This window comes from Vombatus ursinus, unplaced genomic scaffold (assembly GCF_900497805.2).
Source record: "Vombatus ursinus unplaced genomic scaffold, bare-nosed wombat genome assembly UNPS02014798.1, whole genome shotgun sequence".
Taxonomy (NCBI): domain Eukaryota; kingdom Metazoa; phylum Chordata; class Mammalia; order Diprotodontia; family Vombatidae; genus Vombatus; species Vombatus ursinus.
The window spans coordinates 70,508,132-70,535,590 of NW_020954576.1; the positions used below are offsets into that span (position 1 = coordinate 70,508,132).

Genomic DNA, 27,459 nt, shown 5'->3' on the forward strand with positions numbered 1-27,459 from the left:
ACACCATCTTGGGGAGGAAGGCAGGCAGGGAGGGGGAGAAATTTAAAACTCAAAAGCTTATGGAAGTGATTGTTGAAAACTAAAAAGAAATTAATTAAAAAAAGAAAAAAGCAAGAAAAAACAATCATAAAATGAGAGACCTTAATTTTTGGATTCAAGTATTTTGTGTATTTCTTTGTTGTTATAAAGGTGATAATTTCCAGAAAAGAAGTTAAAGCTAAAAAGAGAAGACATCACACCAACTCTCTGAATGCAATTTTTCCCCACATGAAATTTGGTATCTTATGATGTGTACTTGAATGGTATTCAGGGAATCTGTAATACTTATTTCCATCAACAAGTAGCCCTGTGACCATGTACAAGTCACTTTGCCTGTTGGACCTTAGTTATTACATCTATCCATGGGGTATTTGGATTTAATATCAGAGGTCTTTTCTAATCCTAAAATTCTATGAATCAGACAGTGAAATTATATAGTGAGCACTTAAAAAATGTTTGTGGATTGATTAGCCCAACTAACTAACTAAATGAGGGGAGGATGTGAAAAGTTTAAGAATTAGTTCATAGAAAGAAAAATACAAAAAGAATTAGTTCATAGAGTATAGAGAGCAAGGTCACCTGAACTTTAATTATCAGAATGTTCTTCTGAGGCCAAGAAGTTTGATTTCCTCCTTACAAGGTTGTCTGATTCTGAAATAACTGATAATTCAACTAGCTCCTTGTTTTCTTATCTCATCAACTAAATGGAATATTTGTGAAACATTTTATTCATGGATAAGGAAATGAGTGAAGGGACTTGCTTCTCATTTCATACAGTTAACCTTTGCTTCTGGCACTAAATCTGAGCTACAACTTATAATGTGTTATTTGTAACGGGGAAAGGCAAAGATGAAAGCTTAGTATTAATAAGATCATAATATCAAATAATTTAGAACTTCATAGGGGCATTAGAGATAATCTAAACCAAGACCTTCATTTTACAGATGAAGAAACTGAGAATCATAGATTTAAAGCTGAGGGAGATCCTACATGGTCATCAAGTACAACCTCCTCATTTTATAGGTAAGGAAAGTGGGACCCAAATATTTCAAGTATCTTGGCCAAGGACATACAGACAACAAGTAGAAGAGGTGGGATCTAATTCTACAACAGTTAGTTAGTAAACAAATATTAATTAAGTGGTTACCATATGCCAGGGCCTGTGCTAAATGCTAGAGATTCAAAGAAAGGCCAAAACACATATTCAATTATCTAACATTCTTTTTTAAAAATACATTTTATTGATTTTTTTTTGCTTTTGTGCTGCATAAATTTTTCCCCCACCTCTCCCTATCCCCTACCCAGTTGTCCCAAATAACAATTTTAAGCCAAAAGAGAAAATAAAAAGAAAAAGGAGGGAAAAAATCAGCATGCCAATCATTCAATATATTAAAAAACTGAAAAAATGTGCAATATTCAATACCTTTGGACCTCACCTCTGAATTTGAGTAGGAGAAACCAAGTGTCTTCTCATATATCTTCTTTGGGGTCATGTTTATTTTTTGTAATTTTACAATATAGTGGTTGTTCTTTCCATTTATATAGTTGTAGTCATTGTATATATTGTTTTTTTATCTGCTTATTTCACTTTATATCAGTTCCTGTAAGTCTTTCCGTATTTCTTTGTATGAACCGTATTCATCATTTACCATACAAATATTCCTTTATATTTATGTACTACAATTTTTTACCCATTTTCTAAGTGATAAGCATTTACTTTTTTATAGTTATTTGCAACCACAAAGAGTCCTGCTGTAAGAAATATTTTGGTGGATATGGGGCCCTTTCTTTTTAACAATTGTGTCTTTATTATAAAGGTCTAGTAGTGAGATCTTTAAGTAGAAAGGTATGGTTATTTTAGTCACTTTATTTTTTTAAGTCCAAATTTTTTTCCTAAAATAACATACTAATTTACAGTGCCTCCAACAATGACTGATCAGTGTGCCTATCTTTCCACATCACTTCCGATATTGATTATTCCCATCTTTTGTCATCTTTAATAGTTTTTTGGTTGTAAGAGTATTTGCATTTCTCTTTAAAAATATTTGATACTTTCATATAGTTGTCATAGCTTGCAATTCTTCTTTTGAGAACTGTTCATATTCTTTTATTACTGATCTATTGGGGAATGGCTTTTTATCTCAAATATTTCTATTAATTGTTTATATATCAAAACTGCTAAGAAATTTGATAGAATGATTTTTTTACTGTTTGATGGCTCTTTCTTATCCTTGTTGCCTTTATTTTGGTTGTGTAGAAGCTTTCCAATTTCATGTAACCATAATAATATACCTTTCATATTGCCTCTATCCTTTGTTTAGTTAAGAATATATCTACTAGTCATAGCTTTGGAAGGCATTTAATCTGCTCCTTTTAATATTTTATGGTATGAGATTTAATATTCAAGTCATGAATCATTTTGAATCTATTGTGAAATATGTTTTTCTAAGCCTAATTTTACCAGACTATTTTCTAGTTTTCCCAGCAATTCTTATCAAAGAGAGAATTCTTCCCCAAAGAGCTTACATTCTAATGTGGAAAAGGGAAGGAGAATATTTAAAGAGATGCATCCAATATAGATACAGAATAAAAAGAGGCAGCTAAATGGTACAGTTGATAGAGCTAGAGGATTGGAGTCAGGAAGACCCATCCTCATGAATTCAAATCTGACCTCAGACACTGACTAGCTGTATGACTCTGGTTAAGTCACTTAACCCTGTTTGCCTCAGTTTCCTCATCTGTAGAATGAACTAGAGAAAGAAATAGCAAACTACTCCAGTATCTTAGCCAAGAAAACCTCAAATGGGGTCATGAGGAGTCAGACACAATGGAAACTACTCAACAACAACATCAAATCTAAGATGGTAAGGCCCTATCACCTAAAGAGTGCTTAGAGGACTGAGAAAGAGCTCCTACAGAAAGTCTGATTTGAGCTAAGTCTCGAAGGAAGCCAGGGAAACTAAGAGGCAAGCCTGAGGGGGCAGAGGATTCCAGGCATGAAGAATAGTGCAAAGGTATGGATATTTTAAATATATTTGAGAAATTGGACGTAGACTAGCCTATCTGGATTATAGAATGCAAGGAGGGGTGTAAAGTGTAAAAAAATTGGAAAGGCCATAAAGAGTTTTAAATGCCAGGGGAGTTTATATTTGATCCTACAGGCGTTAGGGAGCCCCTGGTATTTATTGAATTCAGAAGGGGGAGGAATGACACAGTGAGACCTTTCAGTTTAGGAAAATCTCTTTGGCAATTGAATGTAGCATGGATTGAAGTTAGGAGAGCCTTGAGGCTGAGAGACCAATTTAAAAGGGCAGTTGTAATAGCATAGGTAAGAGATGATGAGGACCTAAAGTATGGTGGAGATTGTGTAAATTAGAGAGAAGGGGACATATATGACAGATGTTATAAAGGTAAAAACAATAAAATTTTGATAATAGATATTCTATGAAGTTCTAAGGAGCAGGGCATATAAGTGACAAAGAGCCAAAGTGATGTTTGATAATAAGGAAAAACTTCCTAATTGTTAGAGCTATCCCAAAGTGGAATGGGCTGCCTAATACTATATTACCGTATTTAACATTCAAAAAAAGAAGAGGCTTGCTTCTATGTATGGTAGGATTACTTTTTCCACTTCTTTTCATTTAAAATATGTATTTTATTGCTTTTTTCATGTTTTAACATTACCTATATTTCCCTCATAGCACTCCTCTTTGCCATCCTAGAGAACTATCTCTTGTAACAAGAACAAAAATTAAAAAGGGAAAATAAAAAAAGAGAAAAAAATGAGCAGAACCAATCAATCCATCAAAAAAAATCTGATATGATATGCAGTGTTTCATACCTGTGGATCCCTGCACATATTTTCAGATGAGTGGTAGGAAATATTTGAAAAATATTGGGGACATGTTCTTTAGAATTTTAAAACATTAATTTTTACTTATTTTACTTATTTTTCACAAAATTTCTTTATTTGTATCCATGTATGTTTTTATCATTGTGTACACTGTTTCCTAGTTCTGCTTACTTTACTTTGCATCTATTGCTGAGAAGCTTTCCAAGTTTCTCTCTTCATCATGTTTGTGGTTTCTTATAGCTAAATGATATCCCCTGCATTTGTGTAACACAATTTGTTTAGCCATTCACTAATCCATAGGCATTAATTTTGTTTCCGAGTCTTCACTACTTAAAAAAAAAAATGCTACTATAAATATTTTGGAGCCTTTTTGTTAGTGAATTTCTTGAATATACCTAGCCATGGAATCTATGAATCAGGGTATAGACTTTTTTATTTTTATAAATAAATGAAGCCATTTCATTTTTATACTTTGAAATTGCTTTCCAGAATGTTCCATCTCTGTTTTCTTGACTCATTTGCAGAGGAATTTCTGTCCTCAAAGCAAAAACCATGTTTACATTTTCTGAATCAACCATGGGAAAATGACTTCCCAGCCCCCAAAGTAACTAAATAAAAAAAAAAAACTAACAAGTTTTTGTCAGCCAATAAAATATAATGAACTGCTCCTGTGTGTGCATAGATAAGACTGTTGCTGTTGTGGGCAGTGGTTGAAGAAAGAATTATCAAAGAAACAGAAGATGCTTTTTAATACCCTTTATGAACTTGGTGAGGAATGTAGCCAATCAGATACTAAGATAGAAAGCTGATGGTAATGTGAAGGGAGAGGTGAAGGAGGTGAAGATGAACTGGGGATTTTTCACAAGAGTTCTCAGACACAGCTGATATAACTACCTCTCATGGAATTCTTCAATTATTTCACTGCTCAGGCAACTTTCATAGTATCTGATGGATAATTCTGATGAATGTGTGGTCTCATTGATAGAACACTTTCTCCAGTAATACAAGTTACAATTGATGCTTGCTTGCCCATCCAATGTAACACTCGTCCATTTTCTCTCAGAGGTTTGGCTCAAACAGTCCCTCCAGTGTGTCAGAGGCCTTCTCTGAGTTCTCTCGACGTTATTAGGGTATCTATTGAGCACATAGATAGTTTACCAGGTTCCATGTCTAGCCCACCTTTAATCAGTCATAGATTTCATGGGGTTATATTTTATGTTGTTCTCTTCTTAACTTCCTTTCTTGTGATATGTAAGTAACATATATGCTCCCAATGTGCCTCTGCCTTGAGCTGTATGTGATTGATCCTCAACTACAATTTTTTTCAAAGGCTGTAGTTTTTCATGACTTGTAACCACATAGGAGCACCAGTAGAAAATTGGTACTAAAAATGAGCGTCTTCAACTTCTGGCTAAAATAGTAGCTTATAAGGACCTCAAGGAGCCTCGATACTTCTAAAATACCCTTAGATACTTTAAAAATGCAACATGAGGGGACAAAGCTTAAAAAAAAAACAACAACAAAAAAGAAATGGCTGAAACCTCTATCATCCCTTGCAGGACTGCACAAAACTTCCAGAAACATGCAGAGCCCCTGAGTAGAGATAAGCTAGGATAGATGGAAGGCATAGCATACAAGCAGCCTGGAGTCACACAAGATACAGGGTCATATCAACACCAAATATAGAGCTTAGGAAGTTAGCACTCTAGGTACAGTAAGAGACAGAGATACTACCCAGGTAGAATGCACCTAAGCCACAAAAAGGAAAGAGAGTCAACTGGTTCCCAGGTAGTGCATTGCTTGGTGAGCCTTCCTCTAAATCACCATCAAGTCCATTTATGAACCATAATTGGAGGCAGTCAGCCTAATACCCAAGCAGCCTCTGCACAACATAGTTCACAGTATCCCATGCCCTAACCAGAGAATGCAAGGGAGCAAAAAGTACAAGAGGATAGTTTGGAGGGAAATGCCTGATTAAGATTTATAACTAGGGAACTCATCCACAAAACAGATGAAATCTAAATATATTAGAAAACAGAATTCAACAATACATTGTTCACAAGAAGCCCTCATAAAGCATAAAGATTCAGAGGCTGGAGCAGTATCTTTTCTGCTTCAGGGGTACTTAAAAAATCAGGGGTAGCAATCATGACCACAGAGAAGATTAAAGTATAGACATGACTGCAATATATAGTTATGGAAACTATATTTAGAGTTACTATAATGAGTCAATATCAATACTTAGAATATATATGTATATGTAAATATATGTACATATGTGTGTATGTACACACAGACTGAATATCATAGCATCTAAGTACTTACAGGACAATTTATTCAAATTGAAGAAAGAAGTAGACAGTAAAACTATCATAGTGGAAGACTATGATATACCCACTTCAGCCCTGGACAAACCTAACAAATAGATAAACAAAAAATAAATTAAGTACCTTAGTAGAATTTTAGAAAAGTTACATATGGTAGAAATTTAGTGTTTACTGAAAGGAAATAGAAAAGGTATAAATCTTTCTTTTTTATGTATGGCACTTTTACCAAAAAATTACTATGTATGTGGTTAGAGCACAAAAAAAGTCACAAAAATATGTTTAAAAAAATGGAAATATTAAATACATCCTTTACTCAACAAAATATAATAAAATTATATTTAATAAAGGACCTCTGAAGAAAAGATTGAAAATTAATTGGAGAAAAATTAATTTACTACTGCAAAATTGGTGGGTCAAAGAAAAAACTATAAAATAATTAAAACATATCAGCAATGAGACAACAGCCAAAAACTTTGGAATGCAGCTACAATCTTAAGGGGGAAATCTGTATCTCTAAATGTTCTCATCAACAAAAGAAAGAAAAAAGGAGAATCATACATTAGGTAACTTGAAAAAACTAGAATAGCAAATAAGTTACAAAATACCAATTAAATACCAAATTAGAAACTCTGAGCATCAAAGATGGGATTAGTAAGATTGGAAGAAAAAAGAGGGGAGAGGCTTTTATTTCAGGGAGATCATCAGGTTCATTAAAATAACTTTGCAATTTCCAAAGGTAAACCAGTTCCACCTTTTGTTCAATTCTTGGAACACACCACTATCTTATGCTTCATAAAGAATATATGATATACACAATACATGTCAAAATAAAGTGCCAACAAAAATTAATAACCATGCAAACCATAAAGAACAAATTTTCTTTCTTGGGAACAGGGTATAGATAATTTAGAAAACTGGGTAGTTTGTTGATTGGGGGAGTTAAAGGAAAGGCATGAGATGTGCTAAGAGCATGTTGCTTGAAGTAAATAGAAGCCAGTCTGTGAGTTTGTTGAATTTCAAATAGCTAGCATAGGATGTGAGGGACCAGGAGAAGAGAAGAGGCCACAGAATATGTGAATAATTAACATGGTAAATGTTTTTGGAAGGAGGTGTGGCAAAATTATCTTTGGCACACTGTTGTAAATTTTCTCAATTTATATTGGTCAAGCAAGAGGAAAAAAATGGCTTGAAAATAGTGCCATGGGGAGGGAAAACTCATTAGTTTTTGAAGACCAAGCTGCATATTGAAACATTTATCCTGTAACAATGATCATCATAAATAAGCACATTGACAAATCAGTGTTCATTTTTATTTTCACTTTCAAACACTAGGAGGTTTTTGAAAAATCAGCCAGCTGCTTAGCATGACATTTCCAAAAATAAAGATTGTTGAATTGTATACAATCTGGGATTGTGTTGATACATGGGTTAGAAGCAAATGAAATTTTGCCATTCTAGGACTGGCTTCATAGTGCTAGGATCAAAAAGAGAATGAGAGGAATGAACAAGAATTTAGATCTCCCAATGATAAGCTATAAGGCAGAGAATAAGAGGAGAAACAAAGGGTATAAATAATCTACATACTGTTCAGCATAATGTTCAGTCAGTCCATGAACAAATTGAGTGTTGGCCTGTCTTATAGCAATGTGATTGTAGAAATAATAAGATATTTCTTAAGAATTTAGAAATCCTTATTTGGAAGACATTATCTAATCTCCTCAAGCAAATACATGATATTGATATTTTATCTTAGAAACCACCTAGATAGAGAAAAACCTATTTGTATTTATCTTTCATACTGTAATAGCAAATTATAGAAAAAAATTATTGCAAAACTCTTAAAGTAATTCAAGGGAAATAATGTCCAGGAATAAGGCAATCTAAAACTTACTCTGAAATCTGCCTCTGGCTGACAATTTTGACTTTGTAAAATGTTAAGCCAATTTTTTTTTTCTTTGCAAAATGAGTATAGGACATAGTATGGGAAGGGGGAGAAGAGAGATAATGTGTGAAAGATCCTTGGAAGAAATGTGAGTAGTAAGTTTTCTGCATTTAAAATAACCTTAAATATCAGGGAATATATGTTACAATCCTTTATCTAGAACCTTTTCTCTCTCTTGTGGTTAGAAGGTGGGGAAAGGAATGTTGATTCTTTTTGATGCCATGATTTTGCCTGAATAGATATTTTTGCAGTGAATGACCTTACTTTGAAATGTGTACTAAGATGACATTACAATGTATGCTTTGATGCTATGACATGTTAATGCACATTTTTCTAGACATTCATTTATATTAGAAATATTTTTGTAATATTTGTTATGTATTATTCAAGAAATGTTTCCGTAATCTGAGATTTTGCAATAGTAATTGACAACTTCATACTTTAGGAATAAAATTAACATTTTTGAAGGTTGAAAATTAATTCATAAAACATTTATTAAGCACCTACTATCTATAAGAGGTTCAATCCTAGGGACTGGGGATATAAAGTAAAATAAATTCTTGTGCATAGAGAGTTTACTTTCTACTGGGATGAGTGTGGGGAAGAATTTAACAAGTACAGAGATAACTAAATAAATTATTACATTCCAAATATTACACAAATAACTTTAAGAAGAACTTAACTAAGGAAAATTAGGAAACATTTCACACCGGGTGATTGGAGGTCAGAAGAAGTACCCTGCAGACATAGATGACCATCTGTCCAAATGGACAAAGGCAAGAAATGGGAAACAAACCAGTCTGACTAGATCAGAAAGCAGATGAAGCAGAGCAATAGGAAATAATGCTGGAAAGGTAAGTGGAAGCTAGATTGTAAAGGGCCTTAAATGCCAGGCTTAGATTTTTGTGATTTGGGTGGGAGTGGAGGGGAAAGGAGTAGTAAATTTGTGTTTAAAGAATAGTTCCACATTGAAGTCTTATTAAAAATTTTGAAAAGAAAATGTAATTGTGTCATAGTTGCCTTGCAACCAAATTCTGGAACAAATATGTTTGCTGATTTGATGGGAAATGTTGGGAGGGAAAAGATCAATGTGTAGTCTGGGTTATATAGACACACACATATATACATACATCCATATATACATGTACATATATATATGTGTGTGTATATATATATATATGCTACAAGACATAATTGTCTAAATTGGCAAAAAGAATACATTCAGGGAACAAAAAAAATATCTCATGTTTTATTTTCAAGACAAGAGACTTAAATATCCCCATGTGCTTAACCAAAATAGAAGAGGGGATGGGCATTTGTGATCATTGGTTTTGATTTGGGTAGCATTTTATTTTGTTGCTTTCTCATTTCATAAATAGCTTAGTGTATATATTTGTTTATTACTGAGTGAATGTAAGTAGGAAGTGTGGCTTTTTTTTTTGTTTCGGTTTTTTGGTGAGGCAGTCGGGGTTAAATGACTAGTAAGTGTCAAGTGTCTGAGCTCATACTTGAACTCAGGTCCTCCTGATTCCAGGGTCAGTGCTCTATCCACTGTGCCACCTAGCTGCCCCAGGAAGTGATTTTTAAAAAAACAATTTTGAAACTGGAGTAGCCACATATTAGAACAAGGATATAATTATGATTAAATTTGCTTACTGCCCTTTCTTTAATCCAATAGGGAATTTCCTGGTGTGTACATACACACACACACACACACACACACACAAATATATGCAAATTTTATATATACACTATATATATGTAGTTATATATTTAAACAATATTTATATTACATATATAGCTATATGTATATAATGCATGCATACATAAGTAGAGAGACAGAGGGAGACAGTGAGACAGATATGCAGGTTCTAGTTTAGGCTAACCAAAGAGAAGACAAGTTGACATCATTTATAAAAAGAGTAAAAGTTTTGATCTCTGTAGCCAATGTTGATGTTGTTGCTATTGGTTTTTTCCCTTGTAATCATGAGCCCTGGATTCTGGGAGGCATTGTCTTAAAATGGAATTTAACAATCCTGATCATTTGGTTGCCATAGCACCTAGAAATTCCATCATGGTGCCTAATATTTTTAGGATAGTCTTACCCCCAGATTTAGAAGTAATATTCTTCCCCATTACGTGGGCTTTTAAAAAAGTGTTATTATTTATTATTGTTATTATTATCATCATTGTTGTTATTAGCATGGTAACTCGCAAAGAAATCTGTGACATTTATATAGTGCCACTTAATTCAAGTAGTAGTGAGGACCCAGGTAGAGGCACCTCATTCAACATTGCATCAGCTCCTTCCGGAGCCTGAATTTCATTTCCTTTGTGCAAGTAGGAGTGGAGAAAAGGGATAGATGTGATTGTTGCATTATTGACCTACAGTGGAAAGGAATATCAGAGACATTTTACAAATGAGGAAACTTATGTGAGAAACAGGGTTCAGTCACTCCTTGGTAGGGTTAGTGGTTTAACCCAAGCGTGCAGCCACAACTCACTGATCCCCTAGAAACATACCATACAAGTTTCTGTCCTCCCTCAAGAAACAAAACTTAAACTGAAATGAGCAAAGGACACGTTTATTTACAGTTCTTGCAAGAAGTGGGTGTGTGTGTGGTACCCTAGAAAAAAGACACACACCCTGACAGACACCAGAGCAAGCCTTTTATGCAGTTAGTTCCTTCTTATCCCTCCCTTCAGAGCCCGGATTTGTCCCTGATCTTCCTGGCTACAATCTTCCTGATGCTCCCACTTCATAATATCCGCCCCCTCCAACATATGAAATGTGCCTAGTTTTGTGCTATTGCTCCCCTCTGGGTGGAAAAGTTAGTATTAATGAGTCCATTACACATGTACACTCTAAGTAAAGCTTAACCTTTGTCCTACTTCCAGCCCCTTTAACCAAACAACCGATTTCATCCACTTTCATCCAGTTCTAGAACCTCTGACCTAGAGCTACCTTTTCTCTCAGTTTCCTTATATGGAAATATAATCATTTCTTACCTTTCACACTGAGGCATAACCATATAGGTAGTAAATATTGGAGGTAGAATTTGAACCCAGGTACTCTGATTTTAGAACCAATGTTCTTCCAACTGTACAATGCTTTCTCTCCTACTATACTGTGCTAGATGGATGAGAGATGAGCCATTGGGAGTCAGGGCTTCTTTAGGATTGACTTCAGGTAAAATTGTCTTACAATAAGAACTGTCCAATATTGTAGTAAGCTGTGTTGGAGAAGTGGTAGGTTCCCCCTTTGTTGTTTTCAAGCAGAGCCTGGGTAGCCACTTGTTAGAGATGTTACAGTGGGGAATTGCTTTTGTATATAGACTAGGTTAGGTGGCTGCTGAGGTCCCTTACAGCTCTCAAATTCTGTTTCTACCAGATATATTTAGCACCACCTTTGAGCTTTTTCATTTGCTGCCCTTATATAGAAAGCTGAAGACCCATTTGGGTTTCAATGTGAGGGTGGGAACCAATGTCCTAAGGCAACATCATTCCCCTTTTTGGTTCCCATTTTTCATGTCTTGAAAGTTGAAAAATTCATTGAATTCCTAAATTTTGGACCAACTCTTAGATTTAGATTAATTTTTTGAACACTACATTAAGGATATGTTGTACTATATTCCATAGTCTACCAAATCGGGAATACTAAAGATAGATACACGAATAACACTTTAGCAAAAAGTTATGATAAATGTGCTTACACTGTACTTTTTAAGTATTGGAGCAACTACATTGTTTTAGATCCCATATAAACAGGTAACTTAGCTCTTGTTTTCTGAGACCTTATATTGTTCAATAAAATAACACAAGAGAGAAAAAAAAAAAAAAGATCTAATGGTGAAACCTCTCCCATCATTGATTGTCATGGTTGATTTCATCATCTGGTTAGCCAGGAGTAAATATGACCTTACTCCCTCATCATTCCATGTGTGTTCCTTGTGGATGGACACAATGTTGGTATAGTAGAAAGAACATTGGTATTAGGGTCAAAATACTTTAATTCAAGTCTTAACTTTGATATTTCCTGATCTCGGTGAGTTTGATCAAGTTTCCTAATCTTTCTGTGGCTCATTTGTAAAATTTAGATAACACTACCTATCTCCTAGCCAGTATATAAATCTAAACTTCTTAAGCTATGGATAGCACATGATTCACATAGGTAGAAACATAATTTGTCTGTTTATAAATTTATATAGTCTCAGGTTTATGATAAGATTTAAAGTTAATTTCTTGTTTAATTCTCATCAATATTACCATGTTAAATGACAAAAGATGATCAAGGAGGTGAAAATATTGAAATAAAATATCTGTCAACAAAGCCATATTGGGGTTGGCTATTATGTTAAAGTACATGTGGTACACTGATCCAATGTGAGCCTTTTATGACTTGCGTATTTGCTTTGAAATGAGCCCTGAATCTGAGTTGGGGGACAGTGAGGCCTAAAATAGTGGCATAAGGGCAAGAATCAAAACCAAGCTGCTAAACAAAGTTAAATAGTCAATAAATTCAGGAATTGGGCCCAGTTAGGGACAAAACCAAAAGTGCCTCTTTAAACTAAACTAGTGTCCAAAGCACCCAAACTTGGTTTTAAGGCAAATAATGGTGTGTAATTAAGATCAAAATTCTGTGACCACACAGTCCACTGGCAAACTATCAGAATGTTGCAGTTGTTTTGTTCCATTTAAGAGTAGTGCAGAGCCAGGGCCAGAGAGGGGAGGTGAAGTATGAAGCAAGCCAAGAGTTTATACCTGGGCCAAGGAGACAGGCCAGGAACAAAGTGAGAAGCCAGGAAAACCCTGACAGGTTGGAATGTGGTTACTGTCAGACAACTGGATCCTTCTTAATTACTGCAATATAATCAGATGTCCCTTTTCCAATTAGCAAATTATATCTTCTTGCAATTAAAAAAAGTGGTTTGAGCGTAGGTTTCCCAATTGGATAGGAATGTCTGGTGCCAGCCATTTGGAATAGAGATATCATTCCTGGGATATGGTCAGTGTCAATGCCTTTTGTTGTCTGTGGAGGGCCTTGGAATGTTGTTGGATGACTGTGAGGCCTGCCTGCCAGCCAGATCCTGTGGCTCACCCTGTCCTTAGACTTAATGTTATGAACATGAGAAGTTGGTGGTATAAATAAAACTGCAGCCCTCCTTGACTGTGGAAGTAGACTAAGAAATGGGATAACCTTTTGCTCTTCCAAATCCCACACATTGTATTCTCTTTTTAATACAGACTAGTCGTAATTTGCAATATCTACTGCTCTCACCAAAGATCTGTATATATATTTAGAAGCATTACTACTAGTCTAATTTTGATTCTCACTGGATCAGAGAGAGCCTATTAATATGCCTGAAGGCAGCATACAAATTTGAAATCAGTCATTTAATACACAATAATATATTCAAGCAGTTGGTGGGGGGAGAGGGAGAGAGGCAGGGAAGATGTTTTTTGGCTTCATTCTCAGGTCTCGAGGGTGCTTCCTCTTTGTAGGTGGTGGTCTTGTCCCAGTTTCTTTATCACAGTTTTCAGTCTTCTTTGCATCTTTTTACTTCAAATACCATTCTGATTGAAAATGGTTTAGATATTGTATACTATGGGTAGAAGTACTCTCAAACCTAGTTTTTCCTAAAGTTTTAATTATAAAAGAACGATATCACATACACTTTGAGAAGTACTTAAATATATCATTTCATTGATACTCTTAATCTTTGAGGTAGACGGGACAGGTATGTGACCTGTATTCTACAAATAAGGCAATGGATACAGAAAATTAAGTGAAATATTTCAGTCCACATGGCTAATTTAGTAATAGCCAAGTGAGAATTTAGATATCCTAATTTACAGTTATTTGCTCATTCATTCAATCAACAAATATGTATTAAACACATGTAAAACATTGAAGGAGTTACAAGGTTTGGCTAGGACAAAGTTCTTACCCTCGTGGAGTCTCCAACCAATTTGAGACATTGGTCGCAGTACACACACACACACACACACACACACACACACACACACACGTCAACAGGAACTTGGAAAATCAAGTGAAATCTGAAAGAAGGAAGCTATGATTTACTAGAAGGGCAGAAAAGGTGGGAAATCTGGTAAGACTTCATGGAAACAATGACTTGAACTAGACTTTAAAGGATAAAAAATCAAAAGGGTTGGAATAGAGAACAGTGAACAAAACAACTAAACTGAGAAAGCACTGTATGTATATTTGTTCTGGAATAGTAAGTAGTTCCTCCATTTGGAACATTGAAAGAAGGGTAATAATATGAACTAGAAGAGATTGATAAATAGTAGATGCTTAATAAACACTTGTTTGATTGACAGAAATGGAAAGTTAGAGTAACACCAAAGTGTAGGAGGTAATGCCAGGCAAAGAAGTATGAATTTTAGTCAGGTAATAGAGTGCTCCTAAAAAAAGAAATGTGGCAAAACTCTTTCGATTTATCTATCTGTTTATCTATCATCTATCTAAAGAGATTATTCAGAAAGTTCTACAAGGGCTATTTTGCAGGATAGGTATGTGACAGAAAATATATGTGGGAAGAAACTCTTAGGTGATTTCAGTAGTCCAATCTGATTATTACCAAACCTGAATTAGGATGGTGGTAGTGGGAATAGAGAGGAGAAAAATCAATTCAAGAGATGAGCAGAGACAAAAGACAACTAATTGGATATGATATTTGAGAACAAGGGAAAAGACTTCAAGATTTTGACAGTAGGAGACAAGATGAATAGTGATAGCCCAGAAAGAAACAGTGAAGTAAGGAAGAACAATAGGTTTAGGAGGAAATACTAGATCAGTTGTTGCACAGGTTGATTTGGAGGTAAAGTAGAGCATCCAGGTAGTGGCCTGTAGGAAGTTCAGGTGCAGATCAGAGGTTTATAAGGGAATCCAATGTTCTTTCCATTCCACAGTGTTGATCAAATCAGAGGGGAATCCTGAGAAATGAAATTTTGACTAGATTATTCCTTCCCAGTGTATTATTCCAGTCCTAAGCTTCTGGTTTAGTTTATCTCCTTTTAGTGGCCATTCTCATTCTTCTCTTGCTTTCCTGCCTACATTAAGTGTTTTTGGCTGCTCTTTGTATGGTCCTTGAGTGTACTGCATACCACCTAGGATATGGCCCCTTGCTCTGGCGCCTTTGTGAGAAGCAATGGCTTTTCGCATTCTGAGATTTTGCTTTGGAATTCACCTTTACCTAATCTCTGTGGTTGATTCTTCTTATCTTGCTCTGCTCAGAGAGGGATTTAACTTACTGGATCTGGCCCCTCATTCCTTCAGTGTAGTACAAAATCTCTAGCATGAGTCACTGCCAATTGTTTCAGATGAAAGTAATGTACTCCTTCTGAGGTGGTGTATTTCAATAGAAGAAAGCTGTACCAGGCTTTTAGGGACAAAGCTTCCAGTCTTGACTTTGCTATGTGGCCATTAAGTATGTGAGCAAACAAACTACTGTTTTGTTTGTTTGTTAAAAAGTACTGTTATTCCTTAAAACAAAACAAAACAAAACATTTAAGTACTTTTTAGTTGTCTGTTTGGCTCAGTATAACATTTCCAGTTTTTATTTTAAAAGAAGTGTGTGTGTGTGCTTGATATGGCCTCCCAGTTCTCCAGCAACCCCACTCTTCTGAATTGTTCTGTTTTTAACAACTATTCAATGTATGGATAAATTCTTCTCTTTAGCCATGCCTCCTTTTGTATAAAGAAGTATGATAACACTATTTATATATTTATGTCACCTCTTTTCCTTGTTGTAATATAGAAAAATATTGCTTATGCTGACAATTATACAAATAATCATCTTATTGCTCTCGGCTTTAGTCATTCAAAGAGCAAGCATTTATTTAATTCTTACATTGTTCTCGATGTTATTCTCAAATGGCACTGTATATATGGGGTGAGGGGAGGAAGGGGAGGTAGTGTTGAATAATATGTAGTCTAAATTATGGAGTGATCTTGATCAGTGGTGTCAAACTTGAATAGAAATGTAAGCTATTAATCTGTGCCTCTTAGTTTTAAAATATAATGTTATCTGTCTTTTATTGTATTTTTATTTATTTTGTTAAACATTTCCCAAATACATTTTAATCTGGTTCTGGCTACATTGGGGAGTTTTGAGAGCTACCTATTTGACACTTTGGTTTAGATGATGAATATTCTTAGGATTCAAGCAGGATAGATTAGACTTGATGAGAATGAGGAGGAATAGATGTAGAGGTGTGCTGGTACATTCTTAACAATCAGCTCTCAAGGGAAAAAAAAGTACATGAGACATACTTTTAAGTTTAGTTTGCATTGTTAATATTTTCTCCATTACTTTCTTAAGAATAGACAACAAGCAAAACAATAAATCAAGATGTAATTTGTAACAGTCTACACTGCCTGAGGTGTACGTGCTCACACTGAAAATTTAACAATTGGCTTGACTGAGCCAGTGAAAGCTTGGTATCCAGCCCTGCAAAGTTGGTTGTAATCTGCTCCACTGGAGGGAGTACCCAGATTGGTAGAATCAGAGATTCATGAAGTGTTAGGAAATAGGAAACTATTGGAAGTTTTCGAGTGGAGACGTGATAGTGAGGGAAGGGACGTTCATTTGGCATTAGTACCTAGGATGATGGAGTGGGAAAGGCTCTAGATTTGTTCTGCGAAGTTTGGATTCAGTCAAAGGGCCACACTAGAGGACCCAGAGGGCTACATGTGGCCTTGAGGCTGCAGGTTCCCCACCCCTGCTCTAGATCAATGTGTCAAGACTTGTTAAGCTGTTAATGGTGAAAAAAAGACAGAAATTAAGAAACATCTAGATGGAAAAATTACTAGGAGAGGTGAATTACTGGGTGAAAAGGGGAAGGAAGGAACAAGCATTTATTAAGCACCGATTTTTTTTTGTACCTCAAGTTCCTTCCTTTAAACAGAGTGGGGGTTGGACCAGATAACTTTTAAGGTTCCTTCCATTTCTAAATCTATGATCCTGTGAGTTAAATTTTGGATATACTGTACTTGAGGGGATGGCAAGGCATCTAAATGGAAATGAACAATAGAAATTTATAAGTATAGAATTGGATCCTAAGTGAGAAGGGCTAAGGTATAGAATTAAGGGTCATCTGCATGAAAAGAGAGTGGAAGCTATGGAAGTGAGTTCTCTTAGAGGAAGAAGAAGAAGGCCATGGGCCACTGAATCTTGAGATGAATGGCCATGTTTAAGATTTGAAGAGAATCATAAGGTCACAAATTTTGAGCTAGACTACATGTTCAAGGTCTTCTAGTCCAACCACCTCATTTTACAGATGAAAAAACTGAGACTCAGTGAAATTAAGTGACTTACCCTTAATGTCAGTTGAATATCATCAGCTCTACAAGTGCTTCTCTGATTCTCAGTCTAAAAGAGAACTCATTATTTTTCCCAAAAATACTTCTCCTCTAAACTTCTTTATTTTTATTGTCCACACATTGTTACTATCTCAATGTCACCTTTGACTTTTCATTCTTCCTCTTATCTAAATTTTGAATTCTTATTCATTCTACCTCTACACCATCTTTCCCATCCAGCTTGTTTTCTCCATTCACATCAAAATCACTCTGGGTGGCTTAATGAGAGAGCACTGGACTTAAGAGTCAGGGAGGCAAGTTAGAATACTGCCTTAGTTACTCATTTAGCTATGTGACCTTGGACAAGTGACTTAGCCTTTTTCTACCTCAATTTCCTTATATGTAAAATGAGGATAAAATAACACTTAACTCCTAGGGTTGTTAAAAGGGAAACAAATAAGATAATATATGTAAAGTGCTTTGCACACTTTAAAGATTAGCTATAATCAATCATCTCTCTTGAATCTAAAATTGACTATGGTGAAGGGGTGGGAAAAGGTCTTTGAAGAGAAAAATAATCTTCATAGACTGATTCCAGTGATCTCATTTAGGATCTGTGTAATATTGGCCTTTACTAGGTGAGTGAGTGAGTGTGTGTGTGTGTGTGTATGTGTATGTATGTATGTATGTGTATCTGATTGTTGGGCTCATGCTATCTGATCAGGAATAAATTTGGCATATAGTTTGTTTATCAACTGATACTGGGGCCTTTCAGCAACTAGGCAGCCTTTGACACAGTCATTTAGCCCAGTGACAAAATCTTTAGTTTCCTTTATATTTTGAAACATTTTTTATTTCAAATAGTCGTCTAGGTCTCAGGCTGAAGGAGTTTTGTAGTTTGTCTGATGTTTTTAGATGTTCTAGAGATTTGATCACTAGTCTTTTGTTGTTTCTCATTTTAATGGCGACGATAGTCTGTAGCCTGTAGGCCTAGACTTCTGCCTAGTATGATTCCTTTCCCTTAATTTTCACTGTGGGAATAACTTTAGGCACATATGCTAATGGGCATGTTTAGTGAATTAGTACTATATTGTGTTACTTCATAAGTACCTTATTTAGAAGGTGAAGTAAGTGAATGGGAACTTAAGCAATTTCACTCTCACCACAGTCCCCTCTTCCCTACCTCCCAAAGTGGTATATACAAAACATGGCTAAACAAAATTAGTGATGTCTATTCCTGTTTAACACATCAATGGGCTCTTGTAGAATGGCAGCTTTTGTGAAAATAAATTTGAGGGTTGCTTTTTTCATCTTTTTTTTGTGTGTGTTTTCTATAACCAACTTCAGTCCAGAAATGATAGATTTGATACTCTCCTTTGTTTTAGTAATTATATGGTTGTTTACAAGAAGAAAGAAAGAAAGAAAGAAAGAAAGAAAGAAAGAAAAAGAAATTGCCCCTTGAGGAAGGATTGACTTTTAGAATTGTTTATTCGTGTAAGAGATAGTTTTATCTTGATATCATTTCTAAGTTCAGTATTTGGGTGCTATTTCTTTAAGATATGAAGGGATTTGTTTTTAAGTGTGATATTTGCATTATTGCTAATTTATTGACCTCATATGTATTAAAAATTTATCTAGTTCATTGAGGGGAGTTAATACTGAATACATACTTACACACACACATATATATGTATATATGTGTGTATGTATATACACACACACACACACAAATAACCTTACGCTGTTCTTTCTTTGCTTATTTAGTCATTCATAAATTGGAACAATTGGGCAGCTGGGTTGCGCAGTGGATAGAGTCCCCATCCTGAAGTAAGGAAGACTCATCTTCCTTGAGTTCAAGTCTGGCCTCAGACACTTACTAGCTGTGGGACCCTGGGCAAGCCACTTTACTCTCTGCCTCAATTATTCATCTGCAAAATGAGCTGGAGAAGGAAATGACAAACCACTTAAGTATCTCCGCCAAGAAAACCCCAAATGGGGTCATGAAGAGTCAGATACTACTAAACAACAAAAAATAGTAACAATGAGGCCAATGAACACAGGGGTCTCAAACTTGCTGCTTAAATACAACACAGCAAAACAAAATAAAAACCTCCAATTTTCTTTTAAGCCATCATGTTGTATTATATCATACTGCCTAAGTTTTCCCACCTAAAATACTTTGGACCTCACAAAATTATTATAATAAGACATACATTATTGTGTGTATTTGTGTTGAAATGTTATATGGGAGATATGAAGTGGAACAAACCATGAATTTTAATTCAGAGCACCTCAATTGAAATTCTAGGTGTATTACTTTAGTACCTGAGTAACCTTTGGCAATTCACTTAATCTCTCTGGACCTCTGTTTCCTGACCTATAAAATTCGGGGAATGGACTCAATTATCTCCAAGGTGGTTTTGATCTCTAAAACTAATAAGCCTGTGTTGGCTGCTGTTCCGGGTGCTGCAAACAAGAGGAGCTGAGATAGTGGGACTGGCAATGTAGGAATTCATTATTGTGAAGTTAATGTTCATATTGAGGATTCTAGTCAAGGTCCAATTTGACAAAAGGTGTTTATAGGATAGTTTCTCCTGAGTGGTTTTTAATTAACATTTCTGCCCTGCTCCTTGCAAACAAACAAACAAAAAAAGTAAAGGGAGGGAATAGGAGAGGAAAGGAATAAAAGAAGGAATCCCATGGGCACCAAACACTGATGACTTCACAGTGTTGCCTATTGTCTGGCCTTTGGATGTTAATTTATGTTTAGATTCCCAGAAGCTCTAAGTCCAACTTTGGTAACATTCCCCTGCCTTCATTTTCAGTTACCTCCATAGTGACTTATTTTTTCATTCCTTCCCTTTCTCTTCTATTAGAACCTCAATATTGTATCTGTAGAATTCCTCCCTCTTCATTACTTGACTTCTAAAAAGATAATTTATTATACATCAGATACCTCCATTTTGTCACAACTAATTCGCTTGTTAGTCCTTTTCACTCTAAATTCCATTCCCATCACCTTAGTGAACTGGCTGATTTCAAGGTTACTTTTCTCCTAAATCAACTAAGCTCAGGTCACTTCTTAGTTGTCTAATTATAGAATGATAGAATCATGTATCTGGAACTGGAAGGTGCTCTAGAGGCTGTGTTACTAGCACATACTAACTTAATACATGCATAGGTCATCTTCTATGTCTTTAACATACTTCTGCATATCTTCCAGTTAAAATATTTTTCATTTAAGTACTCTTCCCTGTTACCTTCCTAGGAAGCTATGCTACATAGTGGATGGAACACCATCTGGGCCTGGGGTCAGAAAGGCCTGATGTCGTATCTGGCCTCAGAGACCTAGCTGTGTGACCCTAAGCAAGTCAAACTTAACCTTTGCCTCAGTTTTCTCAAGTATAAAATGAGGAAGTTGGTCTTGAGGACCTTTGAAGACTACTAAATCTATGATCCAAACAGCCTGTATCCCTTCATTCAATACTTTGAATATGTACTTAAAATATATTTTCTTACTTGAATGGTTCAGATTAAACAGATGGTCAAATAAATATATAAACAAATGTGTATATTCCCTTGAGATTTTGATTAAACTATTTTGGCAAAGTAGCTAAGAATGAAGATACTGCTCTTTTAAAGTTAGAGAGAATTTCCAGAAGAAGAAATTATTGTGTTCTGTTTTTCTGAAGTTAGATATTCATGAAAGGGAAGATTTTTTTTTATAGGGTGGCTTTGTAAACCAAGTGGCTTCAAACTCAAGTAGTTTTAAAAATCCAGTAACAACATCCTCAGTGAAACTCAGAGATTTAATTACATTTACAAACAAGCCAAAAAAAATTTGCCATAGATTTGGCACTTAACTTTGCTCTATTTACTACCACAAAATCTGTATAAAGGGTGAGATGTGTTGTGGAACATTGCCCCTTCTCCAGAAGAGGCTTTTTAACCTTAAGTTTCACAAAGAGGTTATACTGTTGTGGTTGATCTGATTCTGAATTTTTCCTCTTTTTTATTCCCTCCTCATGAGATCCAAGAAAGCTATTATTGCAATTACAAATATTGTTTCACTTTGTGACTTTGTGTGACAGATGGCTAAGATTATTTTATTAGTTCTCTGATTGACGCGATTTCAACCAAAAAAAGAAAAGCTTGGTGGGCAATTATGATAGCTGTTAAGGCAGCTGTCACTTCTGGTAATTTGATATTAACTGTTTTTCTTTTCCCCAAATGTTTTTCTAAGCAGCTGTAAAACAAAACATCAGAGAATTAGTAAAAACTTGAAGTGTCATAAATATGACCTGCTTCTGGGATAGAGGAAACTTAAAATCTGGATATATTGGTGAAAAGTATATATGTATATATATACATATATGTATAAAACATGAAAATATGCTATTTCCTATATAAAATATAAGAAAATATGTGTGTATACATATACATATATTTATACACATGCATACACATATATATTAACCTTTTTTTGCTCTCCTTTGCTGTTGTAGGAAAACTCTGTTGGGGTTCTTGGGGGATAAACCAATAGAGAGACAAATTGGTGAAGCATTCTGAAATCTGATATAGCCATTGGTGTGGTAGATGAAACTCTACTATTTCTCTGGAAAGCTTCAGCCTAAAATGTATAAAGAGTACAAAAACAGTGGCACTGCCAGAAAACAGCTTAGTTTTCAAAAGTATTGCATAAAATGGAGGCTAAATCTACTCTGTGGGAAAAATTATAAGACAACAACTTGTTGGGACATTTTTTTTTCTTGCTAACTTTGCTTGTCCAGTGTTGGAAGTGTCCACATCAAAAATAACTTTTTGTTACTATTTCAGGCATCAGTCCAGTATGGGTAATAGGTGAAATCCTAGAGAATAAACCAATTACTCAAATGATAGGGATAATATTTGTTGATAACCCACTCTATTGAGAGAATAGGTAGATATTATGAAATTGAGACGATTAATAAATCACTGGGTCATGTGCATGTGTAATGGTCTTAAATATAACAAATCTCTTTAAATATAACATATGGCAGTGAGTCCTTCATATTTTAAGCACTGGCACAAAATTATTTCTTTGCTAGATTGGAAACTAGTATTACAAAATAATTAGTCAATCATGAGCTTGGATTGCAAATTAACTCCTTTTTTTTTTCTTCTTTTCCTTTCTATCTTGAGCAGGTTGTAAAGTTATTAAGCAACAAAAGATCACAAGCCGTTGGAATATTAATGTCAAGCCTTCATTTAGATATGAAAGACATACAGCATGGTAAGCACAGACAAATTCAACTTTAAAGTAGCATGTCTGGATAAGTAGTATCATTTTTTCATGTCATTGTATATCAACTAACCTTTCCCAATACTTCCCATGAATATTATTGGATTATCTAGTTATATATTTCTGATAAATGGTATTTGCTTTCTTTCTCTATAGTAGGCTTTTGTCTTTTTTTTTTTGCCAGATACATTTTGTGTGCGTGTGAGTGTGTATGTTTGTGTGGTGTGTTGAACTTCAGTAACTTAAACTTGCTAAGTGCCAGATTCTCATCCTTCATCATGAGACTGTTTTAGAAAGAGAAGAAAGGAGATGGGCAACGAAGAGAAGAAATAATCCCACTTTTCTTTGCACTAATTAGGCAACATATAAATTATTATATTCAGTGTTGGCTTCCTTGATTTCAACAGGCTACTAGGGATAATTCAGAGGAAGGAAACAAAAATTATTAAGGATCTAGAAGCCATACAGCAAGGGGAATGGTTAAAGAACTAAGGATTTTAGCCTGGAGAAAAGAGAGTGTCATGTCTTCAAATATTTGAAAGATTCTCATGTAAGAGAAAATATAAGGTAGATGGGACCTCAGTGGACTTGATCTCATGTGTTTTCGAGAGTAGAATGTAAGCAGATGGGTGGGATTTACAGAAATGCATGTTTTGACTCAGTATTAGGAAGAACTTTATAATATTTAGAGCTGTACATCAATGGGTTGGGACACCTCATGAAGCAGTGAGTTTCCTATCCCTGGAAATGTTTAAACTGTGCTGGATTTTATCAGGAATGTTGGGAGAGGATTCCTACATTGGAAAGAGGACTGAACTAAATGACCTCTAATGTCCCATTTGATTCTAAAATTTTATGATATGAATTGGAAATCCTGTAGAATTGAAGGAGAAATGACTCATAGTCAGCAAAGGAAAGTTATCCTTTATAACTGTGGGGAAATTTTCATTGCTTTTATATTGGGGACCTGGATGCATTTACCCAGTACCCAGAGATGGGCACAATGTAAGCTCCTTGGCCTTTTGCTATAGCAAGAATGCATTGCTCTTTCAAACAAGCATCACAGATGGTTTCTCAGTATTAGCCATTTTATGTTATTGCTGGTGATCCACACACATGGAAGCAGTAATTTCATGACCTTTTGTAATTTCTTTTATGTTGTTTTTTTAACTTAAATCTTTAATTGGGTTTATAAAATAGTTTCTATGTTTAATATTAGGGTCACATTTATAAGTTCTAAAGGGTTTTGCCTTTAATATTTTTATAATTAGCTTTTAACCTTATTTAATTCATAATTTTGCATATAAAAACTAAGCATTTCTTTGCCTATCTCCATCACATTCATGCCAAAGGATATCGGTGCACAAAGGTGAAGAGAGGAATTAAATTTATAGTCAGAAAGTCCCTTAAGCTACCCAAAGGCTCAGAATAGATTTAAAGCAGATTGGACTGTCCTGTAGAGTACCAGCCTACCTATTAAATAAATATGGTTTCAAGTATAACACAGACTTTATAAATCATGAAAACATTTTACTGGCTTTCTAGATTACTCTGTTTTAAACATGAATTCTCTTTGCTGGACTTAAAATATTATGTGGAATAATTCATAAATAGCACAACTTGGGTATATTCTCTCAATTGATGAGTAACTCTTAATCACAATTTAAGTTTTTATTAAATTGTTTTGATGGTGCGGAGACTTCCTCAAGCTGAAACATTTAGGGTGGTAGTCATAGAGCAAGACGCCAGGGCTGGCGCCAAGAAGTACTTGGTATTTCTAAAACTGGCAGATGTAGTCCAGTTAAGTCATAGAGTGAAATCTGAAAACAATGATATGGTCCTTTCCTTCAGTCAAATATTCAACTTGGTTTGAGTTAATAATGAGAACCTTATGAACAAAGGAGTCCGCCTAACATCTGTGTCTGTGGTAAAGCCAACACAAGTTCATTGAAAATTTGCTAGCTTAACATGCAACACTAACAATAACATGGCATGAATGTCAGTAGTTGATGGGGTCATACAGTATTATACTTAACCTTTATCCTATTAGAATAAGAAGTGTTTGCTCTTGTCTCTTCTAAAGCTTGCACACCACTTTTGCAAGGAATGGTTGTCTTAAAAGGCAATGGTCATTTTGGAATAAGTTTGGCTTTCCATAAAAGAGGTACTTTTGATTTCCAGCTTGTTTGAAGCATCTTTATATATGCGAATGAAGTATGGTTCAACTATAGCTTTTCATTTAGTTTGACATCTAGAAAGCTCTTCTGGGATTAGAAATCATTGCCTCTTAGAAACAATGAATTTTAGAACTGAGGATGTCCTGAGAAATCATCTAATCAAACTCTTTCTACTTTATCAGTGGTTTCTGTTACAGGAGCTATGGAGTTGTTGTGAGAGGTTCTCAAATTCATTTGTGCATCAAGCATTGTCATTTTGTTACTATGTGATTTTACTCAAAAACTACCAAGCTAATATCTGTGTCATTAGAAAAGGGTCCTTATATACCAAAAAAAGTTGGGAACTACTGTTTTATACCATATTTCCTCTCTCAAAGATATATACATCACTTCTTTAAAAAGCAATATAATATCAACTCACATCCATATAATGCTTTAAGTAATAAAAAAGTTTTTTTCCTAATAGCATGCTGAAAATAAACTGTATGTGAAATGTTATGGTGCATTTTTTTTCAGTATCCCTGAGGTAAAAACAAAAGCAAAAAAGAGCTCAAAGTTAAATCAGCTATGGGAGTACCTTATCTCAATTTGCCTTATTTTGTAGAATTGTATTTGCTAGTGATATTACCTAAAAACATAGATACTCAAAACAGTAATAGCCTAACATAACATATTCTTTCCATAAACTGAATATGATTTCTATTCCACAACACTATTTATAAGGGGATATATAGTGCAAATATTCTAAACTGAAAGGGAGCAATTACCTTTGTATAGCTTTGTTAATGTGGCATTGAGGACAACTAGAAAGCCTTTTTGAGCCGTCACTGCAGAAGGAGACATCGGCTTAGTGGTCTTGTGTAAAGAGCAGGATCAGGGGATCAGGAGATCTAGGTTCTAATTCTGGCTCTGCCTTTAGTTGTGTGACCTGTGCAAAGCACTCTGGGCTTAAGGTTCTTTATTTGTAAACTGGAGTCTTGAGATGGATTGGATCAAATAATCTTTTATTTCTTTCACCTCTAAAATTATTTGACTAATAATGAAGATGATGATGATGATATTTATATAGCACTTTATGGTTTGCTTGCAAGGTGCTTTACATATGTTATTTCATTTGATCCTCACAACATTATCAACATTAACAATATTACTATCCCCATTTTATAGATAAAGAAATTGAGGCTGAGAGATTAAATGAGTTACTCAGAATTATACAACTAGTAAGTGCTGAGGTCAAATTTGAACTCATGTCTTTGTGACTCCAGGTTCAGCTCTGTATCCACTGCTCTGTCAAGATCCCTCTGGTTCAATGATTAATCCAGCTTGATCAGGCTGGAGTTACAGACTTAGCCTGAGCAGATTCGAATGTTTACAAGAAACTTAGGTGAAACTAGAGATAAAAGGGCTTAGAGTTCAAGCTTATTTGTGTTTTTGCTGTCTCTTATTTGAGCTAGTGTGGACTTTCGCTAGTACTCTGGAATGCCATGGTATTGCATATTATATGGGAACTAACTGTGTGATGCTGGGCAAGTCACTTAACCCTGTTTACCTCAGTTCCTCATATATAAAATGAACTAGAGAAAGAAAGGGCAAACCACTCCAGTATCCTTTGTAAGAAAACCCCAAATGGGGTCACAGAGAGTCAAACACGGCTGAAATGACTGAACAACAACAAAACAGGAACATGAAAGGTAAATAAATACCACTTAAGTCTCATACTTGTGGTTGGTTGGTTGTCCTTCATTCATTAATAGCTTATAGGAGGCTATTAAATGTTTATTGAGATGGATATATAGTGAATTTTCATTGTTTATAAGAATTATTTACCTAAAATGAATGAATCATCATATACTCATATATTTGCACATGTACTTGTTCAGTATAAAGTCGGTCTTTTTATTGTTATAGTTATTTTTATATTAAAGTATTTATAAGGATCTTGATATCTACATTAATTATTAACTCCCTTGGTATACCCAAACCATAGGGACAGAATAGTTTTTTTAGTTGTGATTTTTGTGCTCATAAAAAATATATTGTTGAAGGTTATATCTTTTACCTAAAGAACTCCTGTCTCTGTCTCTCTCCATATATATGTATATACATATGTTTACCTATATGTGTATCTATCTATTAATGTATCTATACCTCTCTATATAAATAGATATATATCTTGTACAAATATTGTAAGTAGAAGATGAGTTAGTCTGGAATTAAACATAAGGAGGCATGTGGGCTTTTTTGTATTTGAGAAATTTCAAATTGCCTTTAGGGAACCCAAAATTCTCCCTAGAACAAAGGCCTATTTGTTTAATATTTGTATTCGAATCAGTGTTGTGGTATGGGTGCAAGTCATGAAACGTTATAATTTTGTAAGAGTTAAAAATGAGAATCACTCAGACTAGTGTAGAGACTCATGGTGTGAGCAGGCTGTAACATATAACACAAAGGAACTACAAAGAAGAACCTGAGTAAAGAATGTCATATGATTGGTAAAGAAAATTATAGGCTA

The 27,459-nt window shown here is 34.9% G+C and overlaps 1 protein-coding gene across 1 annotated transcript in view; it reads left to right on the plus strand.

The window, feature by feature from the left end:
• LOC114050023 (formin-2-like) overlaps window positions 1-27,459 on the plus strand; it is a 473,042-nt gene that overhangs the window by 180,473 nt on the left and 265,110 nt on the right. The window contains exon 5 of the mRNA XM_027871548.1: window positions 22,674-22,761. Coding sequence (XP_027727349.1) covers window positions 22,674-22,761 — 88 coding nt within the window. The remainder of the gene's footprint in view (window positions 1-22,673; window positions 22,762-27,459) is intronic.